The 20,578-nt window shown below is 43.3% G+C and overlaps 2 protein-coding genes and 1 long non-coding RNA gene across 4 annotated transcripts in view; all 3 read right to left on the bottom strand.

Annotated features, from left to right (window-relative positions):
* Positions 1–1,161: 1,161 nt before the first annotated feature.
* On the bottom strand, positions 1,162–2,462 carry PRR15 (proline rich 15). 2 transcript variants are annotated; one of them, XM_051808366.1, is made up of 2 exons: positions 2,297–2,462; positions 1,162–1,832 (listed from the first exon to the last, which is right to left on the bottom strand). In XM_051808366.1, exon 2 carries the CDS (start codon positions 1,821–1,823, stop codon positions 1,458–1,460), a length of 366 nt encoding a protein of 121 aa, XP_051664326.1. In that variant the 5' UTR covers positions 1,824–1,832; positions 2,297–2,462; the 3' UTR covers positions 1,162–1,457. The 2 variants fall into 2 exon arrangements, with proteins under 2 accessions (XP_051664326.1, XP_051664325.1); XM_051808365.1 differs by having other exon boundaries at positions 2,143–2,297.
* A 188-nt stretch (positions 2,463–2,650) lies between these two features.
* Positions 2,651–5,883, bottom strand: LOC127480329 (uncharacterized). Its single transcript, XR_007907832.1, has 3 exons — positions 3,685–5,883; positions 3,540–3,594; positions 2,651–3,165 (listed from the first exon to the last, which is right to left on the bottom strand). It is a non-coding gene; the product is annotated as an uncharacterized LOC127480329 (long non-coding RNA).
* A 5,410-nt stretch (positions 5,884–11,293) lies between these two features.
* Positions 11,294–20,578, bottom strand: part of CHN2 (chimerin 2) — a 163,027-nt gene continuing 153,742 nt past the window's right edge. Inside the window, exons 11-13 of the mRNA XM_051808336.1 lie at positions 17,715–17,852; positions 16,654–16,759; positions 11,294–13,145 (exon numbers count right to left, since the gene is read on the bottom strand). Of these exons, the coding sequence (XP_051664296.1) occupies positions 12,974–13,145; positions 16,654–16,759; positions 17,715–17,852 (416 nt within the window). The 3' untranslated portion in view covers positions 11,294–12,973. The remainder of the gene's footprint in view (positions 13,146–16,653; positions 16,760–17,714; positions 17,853–20,578) is intronic.

Raw genomic sequence — 20,578 nt, forward strand, 5'->3', positions numbered from 1 at the left:
TCAGTGATTGTCAGTGATTGGTTTAATCCATATATTCACTTGGATCTCAGCTCTTGTTTCCTTTCCAGTCTCTTTTTATTTTTAATTGACCTTATAAGATTAGTTACAACCAAACAAAATCATAACTGTGTAATATCTGACTGCTAGGAAATAATTTTCAGTCCCTACCACTATGTAGTATCTCACATTCAGAAAACGTCTAAAACCATTTTAACAATATAAAGTATATTGTGAATGCATTTAAAATAAATAAATCAGCTGTTGCTACATCACCTACTATCAAGAAATGGGAAATTGCTAATAATTTTTAGCTGCATTTGCTCTGTAAGGCACACCACCAGTACAAATCTGGCTTATATTTACTTTGTCCAAAAATATAGGAGCTGTTAGAGGGAGCTGCTTGAGTTAAAGCATTATCTTGCTATCAGAAGAAATCCTGGGACACAACCTTATTTCACAAGCCTTGGAGATGGTAATAGCAAAGAACATTTTCAGCGGTGCCCAAGCCTATTCCACATTAGGAGTACAACCCTGCTTGTGCTCTCCAGGGCTGGTCTCATCTCCCAAAACGGTGTTTACATTTATTACACAATTTCTTCATTGGAACTTTATTATGCCAGTTATCACCAATTATGCAAAAATCATGTATCCCCTGGGTAAATAGTGCAAATTCCTACACAACACAGGCCTCCCTCTGTAACTGAACTATGAGAGACCAGCCTGTGAAAAACCCGCTTATCATTACACAGTAAGAAAAGGGAGAAAACCAGCATGGTCCTGCCTTTTGCATATTTAAATGCGACGTGATGTGGGGCATGGGCGAATTCAGGAGCCGGCCCTTCGCAATACCTCTCTTTTGACCCCCACAGGGGAAGGAGGATGGGTTCACGGCGTGCCAGCTAGCACAGGGCAGGAGCACTTACAGCACTGCCGGAGGTCCTTGGCCCTGAAACTAGATAAGAGCACTTTGTTCCCCCCTTCCTTTGATAAGACAGTGTGTGAGATGAAAGCAGCAAAGCACCTCCTCGGCTTGAGAGCCAAAAGGAGCTGGGTCATAGGCCTGAGAAGTCAGGCCTTGTTGGCTCCTGACAAGGGCTGGGGGAAGGTTCAGAAACCCCCAGTGTCGGCCCTGGGATAGCACCTTGAATCCGCTCACCACAGTAGAGGGAGTGGGGTATTTATTTGTGTTATTTTTTTTAAGACAATCACATCGTCCCGTCATCTAGGAGTTTGGTCTTGGCGGTGTTCATGTAACACAGCACACGATTCCCTCATCTGGCGGAGACGCCGGATTCCCCGTAGGGTCTCGTCGGGGTTGGGGAGGCCGCGGCCACATGCCCCCATGTCGCTCATGGGACCATGCCCAGCTGGGGAGGCAGTCACTGACTCCGGCTACCTGTCCTGCCAGTCCTCCGGCCACCCGTCCAGTGGCAGCTCCTCGGCAAGGTCCTGCTGGGCTACTCGTCCCCTTGGGCGGCATGGCCTGGGGCGCCGCCGCCGTCGAAGACCTCGGGGCCGTCGCCGAGCAGCGAGGTGCGCACCTTCCGCCGCTCCTTGAACCGGCCCGAGTGGGACACCCGGAGGCTCCGCCGGCTCCCGCCGCCCGTCCCCGCGGCGTCGCCGCTGCCGAAGGGGGGAGGCTGCTCCTCCTGGCCGTCGGGGCTAGGGGGGTCGGCGGAGGACTCGCTGGCGGCGGGGGGCGGCGGGGCTGCCGCCGCTTCCTTATGCTTCTTCTTGCTGGTCAGCGATTTCCACCAGGGCGCCGCCGAGCCGCCCTTCACGGCGGCGCGGGGAGCGGCGGTGGCCGCGGCGCTGTCCGCCATCTCGGGCTCCTGCGGGGAGGAAGCAGGCGAGGGCGGGTTGGCAGCCGGGCACTGCCACCCAGCTCGGGCGGCGCCGGGACCCCTCTTCTCCAGCAGCGCTGCCCGCCCGGCACCCCGGGAGCGGCCCCGCGGGGAGGGACGGACGGGACCTGCGGGGGCAGCGGGGCGGGCGCGGAGAGAGCGTTCTGCGCCCCGGAGAGTGGCTCGGGAGCGCCGCCCACCCCCGTGCGCAGCCGGCAGAGCGACGGGAGCCGAGCGGCCAGACCCGCTGCCTGGACTCGCCAACCCAGTCCCCAGAAGTTGACCCAAAGTCCGGTACCTTGGGGCTGCTGCCGCCCGGCGGGACGGGGCCGGGAGCCCGGCGCGTCCTGAGGCTCCTGCGATGAGGCGCCGCTCGCTCCCTCCCTCCCTCCCTCCCTCCTCCCGCCGCCCCGCCGGCTGCCGGCGCAGCAGGTGCGGGAGGTGACACTGACCTGCGGCGCCCGCCCGCCGCTGCGGGAGCGCTCTCCTGCCCTACAGGGAAGCGCAGCCGCCTCCACCGCCGCCGCAGCAGGGCAGGAGGGAAGGAGCGAAGCGGTACACAGTGCGGTGCGGCGGCAGGTGCCGGCCGGCCCCGCGGCTCGACCTCGTGGGCGGGGCGGGGGGCGGCTCCCGCTCACCTGCCCGGCTCCCGCCGTGCGGGGCGGGGAGCGGCCGCCGAGGAGGAGCCGGGCTCGGCTCCGTGGGGCGGGGAAAGGTCGGTGTACCCTGCTGGAGTGGAGAGACAGGGGAGAAGAGGAAAAGGAGAAGGAGGTGGACCCCTCAGCGCAGGTGAGGCAGCACCGTGAGCGCGTAATGAAATCCAGGGCTGCCGAGCGTGGACGGCCGCGGTGTTGCCAGTGTGCATGGCTGAAACAAAATATCACTACTTTTTGTTTGTGCTCGTGATGGATGTGCGTGGGTGGGTAGCCTTGAAGAAAATAGAATTGTGTTTAACTGCCCATCTTTAAAAAATCAACGGAGCTGTAGGTCAGACGGTGCAGTCCGACATTTGTATTTGAACTGGTTTAGTATTGGGACTCTGAATTTCTTTGTGATAATGGATATATGGCCATACAGCTTTACCTGTTTTTATTCATCCAGAAAGGAGAAAAAAGATTTACTTGTGCCATGCCATGTGTTAAAAGTAGTGATTTGTTCTTTGGAGAACTATGCCATGTAATATGCATTTGATCCATAGTACTCTTCCCATCGGCTACACGGTTACTCGAAGTTGACTGTGATGGTGTGGAGGAGTTCATGAAAGCATCATATTTCAGCCTCATCTTCTCTTGCAGATCAACTTCTACTACATGAAGCTTCCCTGAAAAGCCCATAAAGATAAGTATGGAAATTGGTCAATGCAGGTTACTGAGGGAGAGGAGCCTAGGGCATGCACTTTACTCTATAGATTGGGATCTACAAATCCAAAGGCTTTTGGATAGGAAAGCAAATGTGCACACACTTGAAGTACTCCAAACTGTCTATCATACTAACTACTATCAGCAGCAAAACCTTTCTCCTACGGAATAAAACAGTAACAAAATATGGCGTTTACATTCCCTCCTAACAAGTAAGCAACTAACATTTTCTAAGATGCATAGCACCAGGGCATCAGGCTTTTTTGGGCCAAGGACAGCAACAGACCATAGAGTCAAGTTTCTCCATGTGAATATGACTTACTGCTTTGCTACTCACTTGTAGAGAAAGAGAACACCAGCATGTCTACTCATCTTGTGTCCCAGGGAAGTGCCTGGGAAAAAGGGAATTTATGTTGAAATAAAGATAGTTTTTATTTGTAAAAGCCCTTTTCACAAAAGGGCTCACAAAATGCCAAACTTACTTCAAATCAGTGTGTTTTTTTCAGTTAAACCCATTTCAAAGAATCATCCAAAGGAAGAGTTTTGCCCTTTTTGACACTGTGCTGAAAGCAGGGTCTACTGAAAAGAGAGAGGCAGGTTGGAAAGCTTTGTAAGAGATGTGTGAGTGGGAGGGTGCTGCCTGTATGTGTCTGTGGTGGTGCAGGAGGACAGCAAAACCTGCTCTGCTTTTGAAAGCCACAACATGCTGTTCCACAAGATTGTCACTAAGGTTCATGTTTATATAAAAACAATTCTGAAAGTGAAAATGTATGCGCTCTCCCTTTCTTGCTGCGACAGTACTTGTTGCATTCCTTCAGTATGCTTATATTTAAAACATTGATTTAAAAGGAAAAGTAAAATACCCTATTGCCTCTTTCAATGCATGGAAGTTAGACAGTATATTTATTTAATAATTCTGTCCTGTCTTTGCAGGAGGCTGGGATAAAAAGTAGTAGGGTTTTGTAGTCCCAGATAGGATGGATGTCCAGGATTCTGGAAGATGCCCCAGTACACTGCAAAATAAAACTCTAGGGCCTTTCCTCCATATTGTAACATGATTCTTTTGTGTACAATTGGTCCATTCAGAAATACCCTGGTATTTTCAAGATTTAGATTCTCAAAGACTAACTTTAATGCCAGCTCTCAAACTAATCTTATTTACAACCCCTAATTATTACTGCAGTGAAAGAAAAAAATAGTGCTTGTTGCAGTTCCCACTGTCCTTTTTCCAAACTTTGCAGACCCTACTGTGCTCTAGTTGAAACTGGGCTCTGGAATTAGATTGCCAAACCACACTCTTACCTAACTGTGTTGAGGGGACCCATCTCTACTGACAGGAGAAGAGAGGCACTGTCCACTTCAGGCATCAGCCTTCCCAACACCGTGGAACCTTCTGGTTTCCAAAACTCTGATACTAAATGCAGTTATAATTATACCAACGAACCCCAATGGTGCCCTCAGAAGCATCAAGTGTGCTAATGAATATTGCTCTCAGATCACTTATTTACCCTCAAACCCCAGACCACCCAGCTAATACACTGGGTGTTTGAAACTTGGGCTTCTCAAATGTCAAGGACAAGTTCAAGCCAAATATAGAAAAAAGCATATTGCACTGGCACCTATAAGGAACAAACCTCTGCTTAGGTCCATATTCCCAGCAATATTCAACATGTTTGGCTCTTCCAGATTCAATTCTTAAACTTTTAACCCTGCCCTGACATAAAACTAAGCAATTGGCTCATAGAAAATTGCAACACTGCTACCTGCAGCCACAAGTTGGCCCTTTAGCATTCAGGAGGTCTTGGAACTCTTAGAGCTCAGAGCCTAAATGTCATGTCAGTTTAAACCAAGGGACCTCTGTGTACAGAAAAAGACCAAACAAAGAATTGGTTTCCATCTGCATCAGGCTGTCAACTCAGAAGAAGCCAGCAGTAACATCAGTTCTTCTAGATTTAGATTTTCAAGTAGTAGCAGCATCTCAAATCTTAGCTTTTACTTTAATAACCACAGGAAGGACTCCAACCATTTTATAACGGGGAAGAACATTTTTCCTGTTGATACCAGGCTGCTGCTCAAGACTGTCGAACTGCAGTATCCATTCCCAGGCTATGTCTGTCCTGCCAAAAAAACCCCAAAACCAACTAAGCCAGGACATAAGTTTGAACCCTGCACTTGGTGAATTTAGCCTATTAGTGGTGACTCACTGGCACAATTTTGAATTTTGGCCGCTGTCAGTGCGTGTTCACTGGTCAAGCATGGTTTCAAGGCAGCGAGAGCAAAGGATTATTTCCCTTAGGCAGAATGGATGGAACTACACAAGTTTGCTCTTCTCCATAGTTGTCCAGCTTTATTGCAACAGGCTTTGCACTCTCAAACACTTCAGTACGCAACCACTCCTCATATAACAGTCATGCATTGCCCCATCTCAGCCTCTGAGTATGAAAACACCAGTTGGATGGGCTGAAACACAGCCCTTGCAGAATTTTTGAATCAGTGCCTCTAGGAAAAAAATAATTACTCCCAAAGGTCACAGGTGGGCCTCTGAGAGGACCTCCGTTAAGTACAATGTAACATGGGCAGGGCAAGGCTGCCTTGACTCCATGTTACTGACTGACAGAGATGTAGTCTTAAATTTTCAGATCTTACCTCCATCACTAGTGCAGGCAATATCCTTACTTACATGAGCCCTAACAGTAGATCTATGAAGGAAACTAGTCCTGTAGTGGAACGCAAGACATTGCATTCCTGTAGTGCTAGTGCTCATCCTCATTCAGTGGGAAGTTCAGCTGCACAAATAAATCTGTCTCAGAACACAACAGATTCTGAAACTTTACCTAAAAACTCCATAACTATAAGGAAGGCCCAAAACTTTATCAAAACAGATTGTAAACACAGCTCCTCAAACTTTCAGTTCCCAGCCAGCTGCCAGCCCTTCCTTTCATCCCATGAATTAGTCCCCACAACAGAAGCAAACAGAAGAGTACAGACCTCTGACACCAGTCCTTTCCTTACGTTAGTATATCCAGCAGCAAACTCAGTCTGATTCTTTGAATCCCAAACTCTAAAACTTGTCTTCACAGAATCGTGGAATCACACAATATTCTGAGCTGGAAGGGACCACAAGGATCAAGTCCAGCTGTTAAATGAATGGCCCATACAGGATTGAACCCACAGCCTTGTCATTATTAACACCATGCTTGAATCAACTGAGTACCTGGAGATAAAACCAAGGTCCTGTTCCTATGTCAGAACATAAAAATACAGATATTTGTGACTCTTGGCACCAGTACCCTTCCTAGCTCTGCAGGAAAAAAATCTGTTCATCCAATATCCCTGTTCTTAACCAGAAAATCCAGTCAATAGAAAGACAGAGTTGGTTGACACAACATGCTCCAGTTTTTGCAACTTCAGTAACGACTCACTTGTTCAGGCTTTGGATTTCCAAAGTCTGTCCCTAATTCCTACTTCAATTGCAACTCTGAGACTCATGTATATTAAAAAACCCTACCATGAATAACAGTCTCTTATTGACATCCTCCCTATTCCTAATACTGAGGGCTGTGCAGCAAACAGTAACAGTACAAGTTCCTTGACATTTGGATTCCTAACTCAGCCCTAAGTGTTACCTTATTATGAATACCTATGGACTCCAGACTCCTAAAGTTCTTGGGCAGCAGCATGTGGTGAATAATATGGAACCCATACGTGCCCTATAGTAGAACAGAAAATAAAGTATCTTCAAATATGGCTGGCAGCAATTCATGTTCTTCAAGATCTACAGTTCCAAACCATATGGCTAACCCTACTCCTCATTCTAGCCTTCATTTTAGTGGTAACAAATGGCTAACACTTTCAAGAAAAGAGAATACTTTGACTCCTCCGCTTTGTCAGGCCCTGCAGAGCCCTGCAATGAAGGCAGCTTCCAGTGGCAAGCTTGGTTTGTACCATCCCTACGTCCACTGCAAACTGAACCCTGACAGTTTCTCTACTTATAATAAGCTGTTCACTTCTACTGTAGCTTACAAAACGCTTCCTCTGACTGACACAAGCCGCCTTCCTAACTGCAGTCCTTACAACATCCTGCAATAATCTATGTCCTTCAGGCTTTGAACTCCCAGTCCTGGCTCTAGCTGTAGCATCAGCATAATTATATCCAGAATACCATGCCTTCAGAGAAAGATAATGTAAAGTATGGCCCCCATTGATGTCCTGAATCTGCAAGCCCTAGAGCATTCAGCAATAATCATAGTTCCCTAAGGTTCAGATTTCTGAGTCTTAACCATTATCTTTATTCAAGGAATTAATCTCTACAGCTAAAGAATATGAAGGGTATTTATGCTCTCACTCTTATCTCCATGAGCCCTAGAGTCTCTCCATTCTCTTTAGATAGCTGAAGGGGACATAGCAATATAATTCTGCTTTGAAGATCCAGTTAGATGGCATTCTTGTGTGTTTGTGAATTACCTTCCTACTCTGAGTTTTCCTGGTTTCGGTCCCTGGTATGGGCAGAGGGTCTGTTGGCACTGGAATCTTCTTCCTCCCTTCACTGCAGACTTTGACTCTCTACTAGTCAATAAAGAAATAAGAAGGTGTCCAGACAGGCTCCTGCAGTTTGTGCCTTTGAGCAAGGTTTGGGGAGAGTGCAGCATTGAGGCAAAATGTCATAGTCTATCCAGCTACTGCCAGTTTGAGGAACTTGAACAGCTAGAGAAGTGCCCACTTGTGGACCCTTCCTCCCAACCCCATCTCTTTTTCTGCCCTCTCCAGCCTCTTCATAGAATCATAGAATCAGCCGGGTTGGAAAAGACCTCTGAGATCATCAAGTCCAACCCTTGATCCACTACCACTGTGGTTCCTAGACCATGGCACTAAGTGCCACATCCAGTCTCATCTTAAAAACCTCCAGGGATGGAGAATCCACCACTTCCCTGGGCAGCCCATTCCAATGCCTTAATACCCTCTCTGTAAAGAATTTCTTCCTAATATCTAACCTAAGCCTCCTCTGGCAGAGCTTAAGACCATGCCCTCTTGTCTTACTGATAGCTGCCTGGGAGAAGAGATCCACTACCACCTGGCTACAACCTCCTTTCAGGGAGTTGTAGAGAGTGATGAGGTTTCCCCTGAGCCTCTTCTTCTCCAGGCTAAACAACCCCAGCTCCCTCAGCCTCTCCTCATAGCACTTGTGCTCAAGTCCCTTCACCAGCCTCGTTGCTCTTCTCTGGACCTGCTCCAACACCTCAATATCCTTCCTGAACTGAGGGGCCCAGAACTGGACACAGCACTCCAGGTGTGGCCTCACCAGCACTGAGTACAGGGGAAGAATCACTTCCCTGGACCTGTTGGCCACACTGTTCCTGATACAGGCCAGGATGCCATTGGCCCTCTTGGCCACCTGGGCACAGTGGTGACTCATGTTTGGCTTCCTGTCAATCCAAACTCCCAGGTCTCTCTCTGCCTGGCTACTCTCCAGCCACTCTGTCCCCAGCCTGTAGTGCTGCAGGGTGTTGTTGTGGCCAAAGTGCAGGACCCGGCTCTTGGCCTTGTTGAACCTCATCCCTTTGGAATCAGCCCAACTCTCCAGCCTGTCCAGGTCCCTCTGCAGAGCCCTCCTGCCTTCCAGCAGATCAACACTCCCCCCCAACTTAGTGTCATCTGCAAATTTGTTAATGGTACACTCAATCCCCTCATCTAAATCATCGATAAAGATATTAAACAGAACTAGGCCCAACACTGATCAGGCTCTGATCAGTACTCTGTGTGAGGGAGCATGATACTGGCAGCAGCTGAAGAGGTCGTCACTGTCTACATCTCCATGTGGGAAGAAGGGGGAGAGAGCAGCAGCCTAGCTGGGTTAGGAAAATGCTCTCCCTCCAGACATGTGAGTCCAGGCAGGGCCTTGTGCAAACACAGTTAATCATTTCAAAGTGTATCATTTGCACAGATGTGTCCTGTGCAGTGTTTGAGCTTATCATAAATGACACAGTTGCTCCACGTGCTCTGCAAACCACTCTCAGTACCTATGTTCACTTTTGCCTCTTCACAATGGGATTTAAGGCTCCCCATCCCTGGAAATGTTCAAGGTCAGGTTGGACAGGGCTCTGAGCAACCTGACCTAGTGTAAGATGTCCCTCATCATTGCAGGGAGGTTGGAATAGATAATCTTCCAACCCAAACTACTCTGTGATTCTGTGGTTCAAGCCCAGCTATTATTACCCCAGGCATTCCTGGCACCTCTCCAAGATCTCACTAAGACCAGAGTTTAGCCTAATATCACACCCACCATCGCTCCTCCCTCCTGTGTACTGAATTTGACAGTAATACACAGCTTAAGCCTTTCAAAAACCTTATTTCAAAAGAGATCCCAAACCTGATACCTTCCTTCCCAGAGTCTTAGGCCAAGTGCCCCTGAAGCACTGTCTCCATCAATTAAGCTCAAATGTTGTGTGAGCTTTGAGAATGCTAAGTGTGGAGGAAAGTGTAGTCTTACCTCTTCTTTAGAAATAAAATGGATATGGTACCAATTCACCCTGCTTTGTGCTCTGTTCGACCCATTCTGTAGCTTAAACTGAGAGGAGAGTTGAGCACAAAGCTCTGTCTCTGAAACTTCATTTTTAAAAAAAAAAAAAAGTTTTCTATATACACTTTGTTTCTCTTTTTTTTCCCTGCAAGTTCTTCTCCTTCCTCAGTAACTGTTCCACAGCACTTTGGAAAGCTATCACCTTACAATCCATTAACATGACTTAACATTTTACTGATTGTGGGTGGTTTATGGAAGGCAAGTTGTCTCACCCCAGCAGCTGTGAGGGGGTACAGAGTGGCACCCATTACACCAGAAGATGGGGCTAGCTGAATGGCATATGGCAATCGGGAGTGGATGGCTGCAGGAGGGGACTGCTGCTTCATCAAAGGCCTTCTCCAGCAGCTGCAGAACAAGGTTTCTGCTGAACACCTGGCTGCAGGCAGACAGTGGTATCTCACCTGCTTCCAGAGGGGCAGAACTGTGTTCCACTCAAGATGAAATGACCCAGCAGGGAAGTTACATCAGCTCAAACACAGCCTCATGAAGCATCTTCCAAATGAGTCTTACTACTCTCTAATAGTGCCTCATGTGAGATAAGCCATAGTGCTCTTGTTTAATCCTTTGAAGCGAAGGGAAGGATTTGGTGTAATCTGCTCAAACCCATTTTTTTTTCCTGTGTATTAGAGTATTAGTTTCCATTGAATTAATTTCCATACGAATTTTTCTACTGCCTTAGCAGTCAGTTTTGCAGAGGAAAGTCTGCTGTGTTTTTACTTCCTCGAATGGTGAATCTGGAACAGCAATGATCTGATCTCAGCGGTGCAGCTCAGCCCCAGGTGCAGCAGTGATGGTCACCGTAAGTCTGACATAAGAGATGAAGCAGGCACAGCACCAGGTGGCACTAATGAGGTGTGGAGGGGACAGGGGCCTTTTGCCTCCATGCTCAATATGCCCCTGAGAACGCTGGATGTCAGGTGATCAGTTAGCCAAGTGAGACATGGACAATTCACTAGATATTTGTGTTTTAAGATGCAGAATCATACCCATCTCTCTGTCCAACAGATCAGAAACTCCTGCTCTCCAGGCACTAAGCACACTGGGTCTTTCTAAGCACACTGCCTTGTACTGTCATCAAATCCTTAAGATGGGACATGTGTTGAAGACTCCAGACAGTGAGACATGCTAAAGCTACCAGTGTGCTGCCTTAAAAAAAAACCTCATTACTGATCATAAAAAAAAAAAAAGAAAATCGTTGTTAGTCAAATGTCTGAGTTCAAGAGAGTGGAAAAGTGCTTTGATGGTATTGATTCTTGGATACTGATTGGATTGATATTGTGATTTGTTGCTTCCTTGAAGTTTTGCACAGCAGTGGTTCAGGGTGTTCTCCGAAAATAAATGTTTGCATGGGCTTGGCTGTGGTATGGGCATCCAAGTGCCAACCTGAAACTGCTGACATTCAGTAAAACTATTCTAAATTTTTGAGTAGGAAAGTTTCCAGCAATGTCAGGATGATAATTAGCGATTGATTTTCACTTGGCAGCTTGCCATGTAGTCAGTGACAGACACGAGAACTCTTTTAACACATTTAATGGGATTTTTCCTTCCATTTACACTATCATAAATTACAAAGCATATTTCACTTCACAAAATAAAACCATTTCCAGATCATTTTTATGACAGTATTAAGTAATACATAACCTACAACAAATAGTCCTGTACAGGACAGGAGGATCTATGGAAGTATTTGGAATTCAGACTATTTAGCATTTGTTCTGCAACCTGGATTAATCTATCTAGCCCTTAATTATTTCTCTAGAAGACGACAAATTTACAGTCATACCCTCTACCTCCCTTCATTATCATAGTTACAGATAGTTTTCAGTTTGAATAGAAATGTGCTCCCTGAAATAATTCAGGAAACTGCATCACTGAGCTACCAAGCATATGATACAAATGATCAAGATGAGGGAGTATTAGAATATTTTTTGTATTGAAAACTGAGTTTGGTAGTAAAGTATGTTGATTTTCTATGCTTGCAGAAACATCTCATGCTGAGAAACAGTTTTAACATTAGGAATAAGTTGCAGTTAGACTATGAACTCTGTAGGTCAATGTTTGTGAGGGGAGAAAAATATTAAAATTTGGTAATAATTAAATTTACCAGCTCCCACATGTCCTACACATTCTTTCTTTTTTCTTTTTTTTTTTTTTAAACAAACCATCAGGAAACACATTCAAGATAAATACCTACATTTTTAGCAGATTTACTGTACATTTATAAATACAGAAACGTGACAAAACATAACTCAATTTTTACAGAAAAACCAAATCCTTCATCATTCACCCAAAAAAGTGCTGACTTTTCAACAAGGCCAGAAAATATCCAGTGTCCCAGCATCACTTAACTTCTGTGATCTAAGAAAAATCTGGCATGTGAAACTGATACTACCACCAGGACTTTTGTAAAATTCTCAAGACCATATCTTACATGGGAGAAAAAAACAACAACAAAAAAGAAAATACTATGTTTTTGGAAATGGCAAATGGCTAAAAGTGTACAATCTTAGGATGCTAGTGCCTAAATGCAAAGAAACCTAAGGAAAGCTGAAATACGCGCAAGAAAATTATTCTCCTTTAAAACACTTGCAATGAAAGAGGTATGTCAGGATAATACTGCATTAGTGGCAATTGTTTTCAATATATCATAGCAAAAATGCAGGAAAGAATTACATGGAAAATAATCAATGCACCGCATTGATTTATAGTTTGCTAAAATAAAATGCCATTCTTTCAGCCAGGTAAAGTAAAAATATCTTTATAATATAGGTTCTGTTTCACAATTGACATATATAATTATGTCTCATGAAGAAGGAAATGTATAGGCGTATACAAGTAACACTGATTAAGTACCTTTTTGCTTCTCTAGCCATATTAAAATACGTTTTGTGTTTCTTAATAAGTTAAGAATAAAATTGTTTGAAACTTCTCAAAACAAATATACATCTGAGGCAAGGCAAAAGATACAAGGTAAGAGGATTTTTTCTGACCTTCTTTTTCTCTTCTACAAAGAGGCATACGTCTATGAGACATATGCTTTCCCTAAACATTTTGGCATCCATCTGCAACTTTGCAGAAATTGAAGTGCAGTCAAGGAACTCTTCCTTTCTGTTTAAAAAAAAATTAAAGAAATATTGTTTTTCCTTCAAACTAATTATTTAAAAACCAATGGCTTTGAAGATACGCCTCTCTGTCTAAAAGAGAACATCTTCATTTTCTATTAAAATCTGCACAATTAACTTCTGGTACCGCATGTCATTCAGTGTAGCAAGGGTACTGTCCTCCGGAGGTCTCATTAAAGTAGGTCCAAACACTATTCCCAGGTTTTCAGCATTCATAAAATTCTCCTTTTCATGCAAGGTAACCCTAAAATAGGAAAAAAAAAAAGTAATTGGTTGCTTTATCTGTAGTCTTGCTTCACATCAAACATTGGTAGATAATGACATTTTTCAGTAACAATTTTTACTTTCACTCAACATAGTAACTGCTTCCACAACAAATACAATGCAGCTATGGTGGGGCTGTGATTTCTAGTGTCTTTAAAGAACTCTCATGTGATCCTTAAGTGATTTTTCCACGTGACTATCTGTTAGGGTATAAGAATTAGTGGCAATTGCTTTTTTAAAAGCATAATCATGATTTAAATGATGATGTATGGAACAGTTCTCTATGCTACAGTAACTACAGTTCTCTGGCACATTGTGCTTGGTGTGCATCACTCTGGCAGTGGGGGTGTGCTCCACAAACGCAAATCTGGATTTTCTTTAGACTACTGATGTTTCCAGACATGCTTCCAGTCTGCAGAAACCCACTCTTTCACACATAGCTGATTTGCTGGCTGACTCAGGCCAACCAACAGCTCAGTGACTCCGCTTAGTTGTACTTCAGGAGCAGGCTGAATCCTGGAGCAGCCTGGAGAATTGGCTTGCTAAAATCAGGTTGCTATAAATGCCATCTGTTCTTGACAGAGAACAGAGGCACTTCTAGGAAGGAGCCCAGGCTCTTTGGTTTACTGACATAGGTCATATAATGTAAATACAAGAAGAGATAGACTCTTTGTGGCTGGAGCAAAGACCACCAAGGATTGGCCAAACTGTGTAGAAGTCAGCCCTGACTGGAAAATCAGTCAAACCTGCTGGGAAATGCAAGGTGTGCTCAAGGTTTCCCTCCAGGTAATAGAGCTGGATCACACAAGTGTCATCCTGTCTGAGTGGCATATTGAGTTCAGTCCTGAGAGTGCTCATGCACTGCAGTGTAGGACAGCCACAGTACCTTGATGGGTCATGGTCCCTCATGGACCAGACATTTGCTGTGACAAGTACAGCATGGATGAAGTTTCACATCTCCTTCATACAAATCCTCTGCTGGAGTGGAGCACATCTGGTTTTGGAGACAGGTCTCCTGGCAACAGCTGAGACCTTCCCTAGCATGGCAATTCCCAGCTGGGCATTGTGAGTGGATTCATTCATGCTATCAAGGGAGTTCGAAGTGGCTGAAACCAGTAGTTTGGTCTTCCCTTGTTTGTGAGGTACTTACATGACTCAGTTTTGCTTCTGTTATTGTCTCTCTGCCAAGAATGGCTCTGCCACAGAAAAATGCTGTTCCTCTTTGCTTTCAGGACAGAAGTCCATTAGTGCCCCTACTCACAGATACATCATCATCTAGCACAGATATACTAACTCTGCTTTGCAAGGAGCAAAGACACACCCAGGCTGTGTAGCCCAAAACACCTCTGTGCAAGTGTATGTTTAGCACTGCTTTCTCTCTGTGCATGTATGCTGCCAGCCAGGGGTGAAAAAACACAAAGAAGATTCACAGCTTCATTGCAACATCAGCACGAAGGAGTCGTATGTATTTCACCACAGGGGGGACTGCTCATGCTATTGCATTTCCTCCAATTTTGAGCAAAAAGTTATCAGAAAGGTAACTGAAGAAAACAACAAATTGACCAACACTCATTTTTCGTTGCTGACATTGGCCTCTGCTGGATATTCCTGTGCTTTTAAGAACAACTCAGTGTAGTTTTTTTTCTGTTGAGAAGCAGTGGTGGTATAGAGGCCGTGATCCTGCAGTCTTTACATAGACTCCCTTATACTGGTGCATGTTTTGTCCATGCAGGAAGACTCCTAGAGAGCTGAAGTTGGAACTCTGTGTTTAATCTACAGAACAGCATAGTTTGAACCTAAAGGATTCTTTCCTCTTTCACACTCAGATCTCTGCAATAGATTCTCCATAGGAACCGACATGGTTGATTTCCATGCAGATGCCAAAAGCTATGATATGGGAAAGAAGATGAAATTCATTGCATGACTTGCAGGTATTCGAGAGAGAAAGCTTAATCAGCTCTTTGGACTATTTTTGTCTCATCAGTAGTTCAGCTCAACAGCTGAACTAAAGCCTGGACTGCCATTCGGGAGAAGAAAGAAGGCAAGTCAATACATGTGTATTAAAAATTTGCTGCCGGGATCTGAAAGTACTGATTCTGTGTGCAGCTCACTTGCCCACAGCCAATATGGTTCATCATGAGTTGTCCATGCCTATGTGCTGACAAGGGTGGATACTTAAACGTCTCATTTCTGCAGAGTCCAAAGAAGTTCTCACATGCCCAGGTAATGTCTCATCAAAGGGAAAAATTACTCATTTATAATGACCTGAGCTGATTCAAAATGAGGAAAAGTCTCTGCATAATTAGAACCTGACTAGGCATGAAATACACTTCACACAAGTTCTCTGATGCAATTTTACGTGAGTTGAGGTATTTTTCTTTTTTGGTTGGCATTAATAGTACAGAGTAGTGAAGATCAAATCCAGAAAATACTCCATGTTTGTAATTGTGTTGCAAGAAGTGGGACAACTAAGAAAAGATCAAGGTTTTGCTGCATAAAAAGGTTGGTAGCTTTATTCCTCCCTTATCTCCTTTTCTGTTGTTTCCAAGTAGCAAACTTTAATCAAAGACAAGGAATATCTCGTGCAATATATCCATAAATGAAGGCCTGCTTTGAGATGACTGTGCCAGTCTGTACTCAGCTTCAGTTTTTAAATATGTAGAAAGAAGACTTCCTGAGGCATGTAAATACCCAAAGCAGCAAAGTGGAGTTAGCATGCTTTTGAAATAGAGTTTTGCTTGAAATCAGTGGAAGTGAGGCACCCTCTTTGGAGCACTCCTTAGTTCTCCTAGATACCTAGCTGAAAACTTGGAAAACTTGGCAGTACACTCCCAAATAACTTTCAAAAATGAAATTTAGGCACTTTAGAAAATTTTGTATGCCTTGTGAGGCTTTATGTTTGCCTTATGAAGCCCCTTATGAGTGTCTTATGTATGCCTAAAGAAGCTTTGAAAAGGAAATGAGGCCGTGTGTTTAAAACCAAAAGAGATATAACTGGGGGCTGTATTGCTTTTACTAGTCATATAAAAATAGGCCCTGCTTGATTCTTGGCTTACTCTGATGTGAGCAAACAACTTGTAAGAGACAGTTCTTTCCTTATAGGGTTATTGTTCAAGAAGATAAATCAGGAGGTAAGGGGAGGCAGAAGCAAAGCATGTTCAAGTGCCTTACAGCAGCAGCACATCTAGCATATCTCTCAAGTACCTAACATTCGGTATTTTTCAGATATTATCTGCTTCAGAGAACTGTGACAATTTTCAATTAACTCTTCAAAGGTTTGCAATAATATGCCAGCAAAAGGACCTATGCTATATATGTGCATAGCTTAGATGCACTTATACAAACAGCTTGTCTGATTATCTGTAATGTTACTGGTTTAGTGGCAGTGTCCTAATGGGAGCTTTATTGGTACTTTCCGTAATATTTCTCTTTCAAAGCAGAAAATTGTTAAGTTCTTCAAGAATTATCCTGCATGTCAATTAACTCACTTCTTGAGATGAATCATTAGGTATCTAAGTGTCTCGTAGTGAGCAGCAGGGAGTAACATCAACACTTCATGTATTGCTTCTAGTCGTTCATCAGGATTGGAGAGTTCTGTAAAAACACCAAACAGGATTAATGTTAATAGGGCCTTCCATGTGTAAACAGCAATAAATCAGGAAGATAACTTATTATTATGGAATCATTTACAAGCCATTGGCTGTGCTTGGAGGGATAAATATGAAACTCATAAACGTGGAGCTTATCAGCAAGTTCTACATCCTCAAAAAAAAATGGCTTTACAAAGAAATCAGCAAAAAAGACCACCCAGGAGTTATCTCCATGGTCTGTAGCTCTATCTACAGGTCTGTTTAGGTACAGTACCCGAGCTTTGTTAAGTGCTTCATAATATTACTCTGCCCAGAACTCTCTCACTAAAATCTTACATAAGACTACTTCCATTAGTCTTCAAAACCAGATGGGAATATGCCGTTAGAACCTATGCTTGAATATGTAAGTTTAGCTAGAGGTTGAAGTGACATGGAATTACTTCAAGATTTCTGAACGTATTTAAATATGTAGGTATCAGTGATACCTACGTATACTGAGTATCAGCACTCATTTAAAACTGTTTGACAATCTCTCTAAAAATCTGAGCAGGACTTACACATATTTTACATGAGAAGTACAGATTCCCAAGCTGTGAACTAAATCAGTCATATTTGCTACATGGCTTTTCATTCAAATGGTATCAGGAGCCCAAAATACTAGAAGATTAAGAATCTCTATAGCCTGCTCTTAAGAGATTGGTGCATGGATTGGAACTGCTTCCCCTGGCCACACTCTTTACAAACAAGAATAATTTCTCTGCCCAGCAGGAATTAGGAAGAGGAGAATGCAAGACAGGAGGTATCTGTGGTTGCATGGGAAGTGAAAGCTGGAGTAAGCCAGAGGGAAAGGGAAGGCAGCACAATCACACAGACAGATTACTCTTCCTGCTGCTTATCAATATACATTGTGGATGGGAAATGTAATTAAAGATTGGTACAAATCACTATGCAATACTTACTTGCTGCCTCTATGAACTTGGAATAGGTGTCATAGGTGATAACGGGAATTGGTAAGTCTCTGAAGTATAGCTTCAGTGCTCCGGCAATGATGTTTATGTCTGGATAAATACTGGCAGAAATATCAGCCTTGTCACCGTCTAGAAAAGGAGGAAGAAATCTTTTTGAAACCACACTAATTTTTAAGCAAGGCTAGACTTCTAACTCAGATTTATTGTATGCAACCTGACAGGAAAAAACAACCTGAAAGCATTTGGAAGGCTTAAATGAGAATATATTGCTACCAACTTTACAATATATGAATGAGGAATGGTAGTTTCTATATGTTTTAGTAAACAATTTATTTGTTTACATCTTTTGGAGGGGCTGGTCATTACATCATCTATATCTGCAGTGTACCATCTCAAGCATACTGTTTTAATGTTGGATGACAAACCATGTTAATAATATATTTCTTGCATTTGGCCCATTTATTCACTGAAAAGAAGCTATTAATAACTTGTTCTGATGTTGAATTTTCTATCCATAGATCAGTGCCCAGGAGCACGAACCATTTTTTTCATCTCCACTTGGGGAACCAGAGGCACAGAGAAATAATACAAATTTCCAATGACCATCAGGAGACCAGTAGGAAAAATCAGAGTAAACATCCAAATGTATCTATAGTGACTAGCTAGTAAGGAAGCTGCATTATTGTCTAGATAACCTTTAATGTCTTAATATTTGACTTATTTATTTATAGCAAAGATCTGAATTTAAATTGGCATGCCAAGGCATTTAGCTATACAATTTATTCTGAAATGCGGATTGCAATTTGTTAAATGAATATGGATACTTGTAATGGATGAACAGCTAAACAGTTGAATTATGCAACTGAAATGGCATACATTTTGTTTGCCACATTATAACACAGTCAGAACTCTGTTACAGAGCACTTTTAAACACATGAGCCTAAAGTTTACAAGTCTTGCTGCTAAGTCCTTGACTAATGCAAGGCTTGCAATGAGTGAAATTGCAAGAAGTAGCAGCAAGGCTGAATCACTAGCATTTTTCAAGCTGAAATTACTACATCTGTTCTGTACCACCTAGGACCCTCGTACCCACATTTTTCTCCAGATTGAGAAATCCTGCTGTCCTTTCCTGGGACCTGTCCTTGGTGGTCTTCCAGTAGAAAGATGGGTAGGACACTGGTCAAGTAGCTGTGGCTGTCTGGATTTAACTCCCAGCTTTACTTCAGGCTTCTTTGAGATTAGCTATAACCCGTAGTCCTTATTTCCCACCATTCAACTAAGGATACTAGTGCTTCCCTGACAGCAGGTGGTGAAGATTAGGACCATACGGTGAGTGGGGTGATGTGGGGTTATGCTTGCTTGAAAGGCAGAGAGGGGTTTGCTTATGTCTGCCAGGAGATGCAAGGACAAGCTTGGGCTGTTACCACCGAGGTGCTGACATGTTGTAAAGCCATTGCCTTGCTTGTCTTGCAATAACAAGTGCTTGTAGACATGCCCTGATACAGACAGATGAATGGGTGTGCTTGATACACAGCATCTAAGATGGAGATAAAGGCTTTCATAGCAGAGTAAAAGAGTTTATATTGATTGTAGACATTTTATACAAACCTATGGCATTAATCTTGCCGGGATACGTCCTGTCCAATGTATGCACATAATTCTCATTAAGACTAATAGCACTACATGTTCTCATCAAGAGGAGATTATATGCTTAAGTGTTTAAAACAAACAGCCTTTCTTGATGCAGCTGAACAGTCTGAATACATCCATCAGCATTTAATTTAATACAGCATCAATAAGCCCTGGGAGGATGTTTACACTGCCCCAATCTTTTGTTTAATCCACACGTTCCAGGCACGGTAGCATTAGTCTTGTAAAGCTTTGTGTGGAGACCTCTATTTAATTGATGGACACCGAGCACGCAAAATGCTCCACTGAAAACAGATACCTCCAAGGAGCCAGCAGCTGCATCAGAACAGATACAGCAAAGCAGAAGCTTACATCTATTATCCAGGTCACCAGTACACTAAATGGAAGTGTTATTTATTTAATTCTTTTACAAAGCAACCCAACAAGCTTCCTTAAAGGGGCTCTACAGATTGAGGTACTTTGAACTACAATGTACTTCAAACATACCTCTTATTTACATATTTGCTTACTCTAGGAAAAATGCATGAATTCCTGAGTCAAACATTTTTCTCTTCACTTCAGAGACAAATACACATCCATTAGAAATGCACTGAAGTTTATTTTAAAGTGAGCACAACAATACATCTGCTATAATATATACTCTACGCACTTCTGCAATGGATGTGTAGGGGAGATGGATTTTTGTTTTCCTTTCATAGATTTTGGAATTTTTTTTCCTTTCGGTTTCAGCAATGGAAGGCCCTTGGTAGGCTGCAGTTATTTCTTATCCTCATCAAATTCCTGGATTTGTTTTCTTTTTAGAACACACTTAAAATTCAAAGCCCTAAGAAAGAAAAGTTAATTAATTGCCAGAAAAGTCATGACACATATTTCACAGAGGATCCTCTGCAGTAGCAGACTGTATGAACTACATGTGGTTTATATACTACCTTCTGCATTGCCACCATAATTTTTTTTCACTCTTCAATATAGGAATTCTCATCAGATTGTATCATTGCAGTGGCCATATGTTAATACAGTATTTGTTTTTCATAAATTTTGGCTTACAAACACATAGTTCATTTCAGCTGTACAAACCTAATCCTACCCAAACCCCATCACTTATCTTCCCTTGTTACTTTGACTCTCAATGTATTTTGTTGCATTATGTTGAAGTTTTAATATCTCAAGACAAAGAAGGTCTTTATTCTTTTCTTTAAAGGTTT

This window comes from Manacus candei, unplaced genomic scaffold (genome assembly GCF_025592945.1).
Source record: "Manacus candei isolate 608988 ecotype Guabito, Panama unplaced genomic scaffold, ASM2559294v1 h1tg000072l, whole genome shotgun sequence".
Lineage (NCBI taxonomy): Eukaryota > Metazoa > Chordata > Aves > Passeriformes > Pipridae > Manacus > Manacus candei.

Coding starts and splice junctions, on each gene's coding strand:
- PRR15 (XM_051808366.1), bottom strand. CDS start 1,823: ATGGCGGACAGCGCCGCGGCCACCGCCGCTCCCCGCGCCGCCGTGAAG.